General features: G+C 55.3%; 1 protein-coding gene across 1 annotated transcript in view; it reads left to right on the top strand.

Moving 5' to 3' along the window:
- col12a1b (collagen, type XII, alpha 1b) overlaps positions 1–1,978 on the top strand; it is a 100,980-nt gene that overhangs the window by 92,970 nt on the left and 6,032 nt on the right. The window contains exons 59-63 of the mRNA XM_017302095.1: positions 153–206; positions 286–381; positions 1,109–1,162; positions 1,702–1,755; positions 1,828–1,881. Of these exons, the coding sequence (XP_017157584.1) occupies positions 153–206; positions 286–381; positions 1,109–1,162; positions 1,702–1,755; positions 1,828–1,881 (312 nt within the window). The remainder of the gene's footprint in view (positions 1–152; positions 207–285; positions 382–1,108; positions 1,163–1,701; positions 1,756–1,827; positions 1,882–1,978) is intronic.

Below are 1,978 nucleotides of genomic sequence, written 5' to 3'. Positions count from 1 at the left end.
GCAGGTTGTTGCATTGTGTTGCTGCAGCAGCCTGGTGCTGCAGCAGGTTGTTGCATTGTGTTGCTGCAGCAGCCTGGCCTCCTCCTGCAGCAGCCTGGCCTCCTGCTGCAGCAGCCTGGCCTGCTGCTGCAGCTCGCTCTCTGTCCCCGCAGGGCGCTCCCGGCAGTAAGGGGCCCCGAGGTGAACGAGGTGAAGCCGGAGCTCCGGTGAGTTTCTCTGATCAAAGATCCTCTCCGCTGCTGGACGCTCCACTCGTTACATGCTTCACTGCTCTCTGTGCCTCAGGGGCCGGCGGGGCCGCCAGGAACCATCGGACCCCCGGGGCCCATGGGTCTGCCCGGCCCCCAGGGACCCAGCGGCATGTCCATCCCTGGAGAGGCCGTAAGTCCGACTCTCACCTCAACTTCCTGCCAGATCTTAACATGAAACCGAAGAGGAAGAAGATTCTTTACTGTGGCCATAAACCCCTCGGTCGGTTCTGACCCAATCGGTTCTGACCCAATCGGTTCTGACCCGGTCTGTCGGTTCTGACCCGGTCTGTCGGTTCTGACCCGGTCCAGAAGGTGCTGATTTGTCCTGCTGGCAGTTTTTCCTTCCACTAACTGCAGGCAGCAGACTCTCCTCCATGCTGGTCCGAATCGTTTAAACCCGACCGGTTTCCAGAGGATCGGATCTTCATGATGCCGGAGGTTAACTTCAGAACCAGAACCAGAACCGCCTCTGTCAGACTCAGAGGGATTTACTTTGTAATTGTCAGTTTGATCATGAATCGAGTTTTTCGGGACGAGGTCGTCATACTCCTGACCGGACCGGGTCGGACTGACCGGGTCGGACTGACTGGGTCGGACTGACTGGGATGAAGTGGATCCGATCCAAACCTGAGGAACGTTCCTGATGAGAAGTTAATCAGGAAATTCCCAGCGTTCCCTGCTGGAACTCTGGGAGAAACCGGTTCTGATCCGACTGCAGCAGCAGAATCCTCCGGATCTGTAGAACCACAACTACCAGAATTCAGGGGATCGGGATTGAAGCTGGATCAGAACCGGACGGGTCCTGCTGTCAGTGAACCGGGCGGTTCTGATCCGACTCCCTCTGCTCTCCTCCTCAGGGCCGGCCGGGACCGAAGGGAGACCCCGGAGACTCCGGCCTGCCGGGTCAGAAGGTAAGCCCGGTTCTGCTCCGGTTCTGGACCGGAAGCAGATAAAACTCATGCTCTGACAACCGGACCGGATCCGGGCAGGATCTGGACCGGACCACACCCAGAGTGTGACGGATTCCCTGGCCAGGTCCAGAATGTTCTGAGGCGCAGCAGAACCGGAACCGGGTCAGCTGGGCTTTTAAAGTTTAAGTTTTTGTTATAAATATAGAGAGAATTATTATTATAGTTATTATTATTATAGTTATTATTATTATTATTATAGTTATTATCATTGTTATTATCATTGTTATTATTGTTATTACTAAATTTATGATAGATTTGATCAGTTATTCTTATTGGGTCAAAGTTTGTTGTTAGTGTAGGAGCGCACTTCCTGTTTAGAATCTTCGCCTCCGCTGGTTACCATGGGAACTGTAGCGCCGCCGCTGGTTACCGTGGGAACTGCAGAGTTCTGACAAACGACCCGGTTCCGGGTCCAGATGTGCTGTCCAACACCTGTGGGTCTGGACAGCAGAACTTCAACTTGTTCTCCGGTTCTGCAGGGTTCTCCTGGTGCCGTCGGTCCCATCGGACCCGTCGGACCTTCTGGAGTGAGGGTGAGTGCTGAGCGGCTCGGTTCTGTCAGAACACAGGAAGTTCTGGTTCTGAACAGGTTCTCCTGTTTCCAGGGACCTTCAGGAAAGGAGGGACCAACCGGGCCCAGAGGACCACCAGGACCCATGGTGAGACCGCCGAAGGTTCTGGACCCACTGGACCTACTGGACCCACTGGACCCGCTGGACCCACTGGACCCACTGGACCTACTGGACCCACTGGACC

The sequence above is a fragment of the Poecilia reticulata genome, linkage group LG21 (genome assembly GCF_000633615.1).
Source record: "Poecilia reticulata strain Guanapo linkage group LG21, Guppy_female_1.0+MT, whole genome shotgun sequence".
Lineage (NCBI taxonomy): Eukaryota > Metazoa > Chordata > Actinopteri > Cyprinodontiformes > Poeciliidae > Poecilia > Poecilia reticulata.
This window is presented reverse-complemented; position numbering and strand designations above follow the sequence as displayed.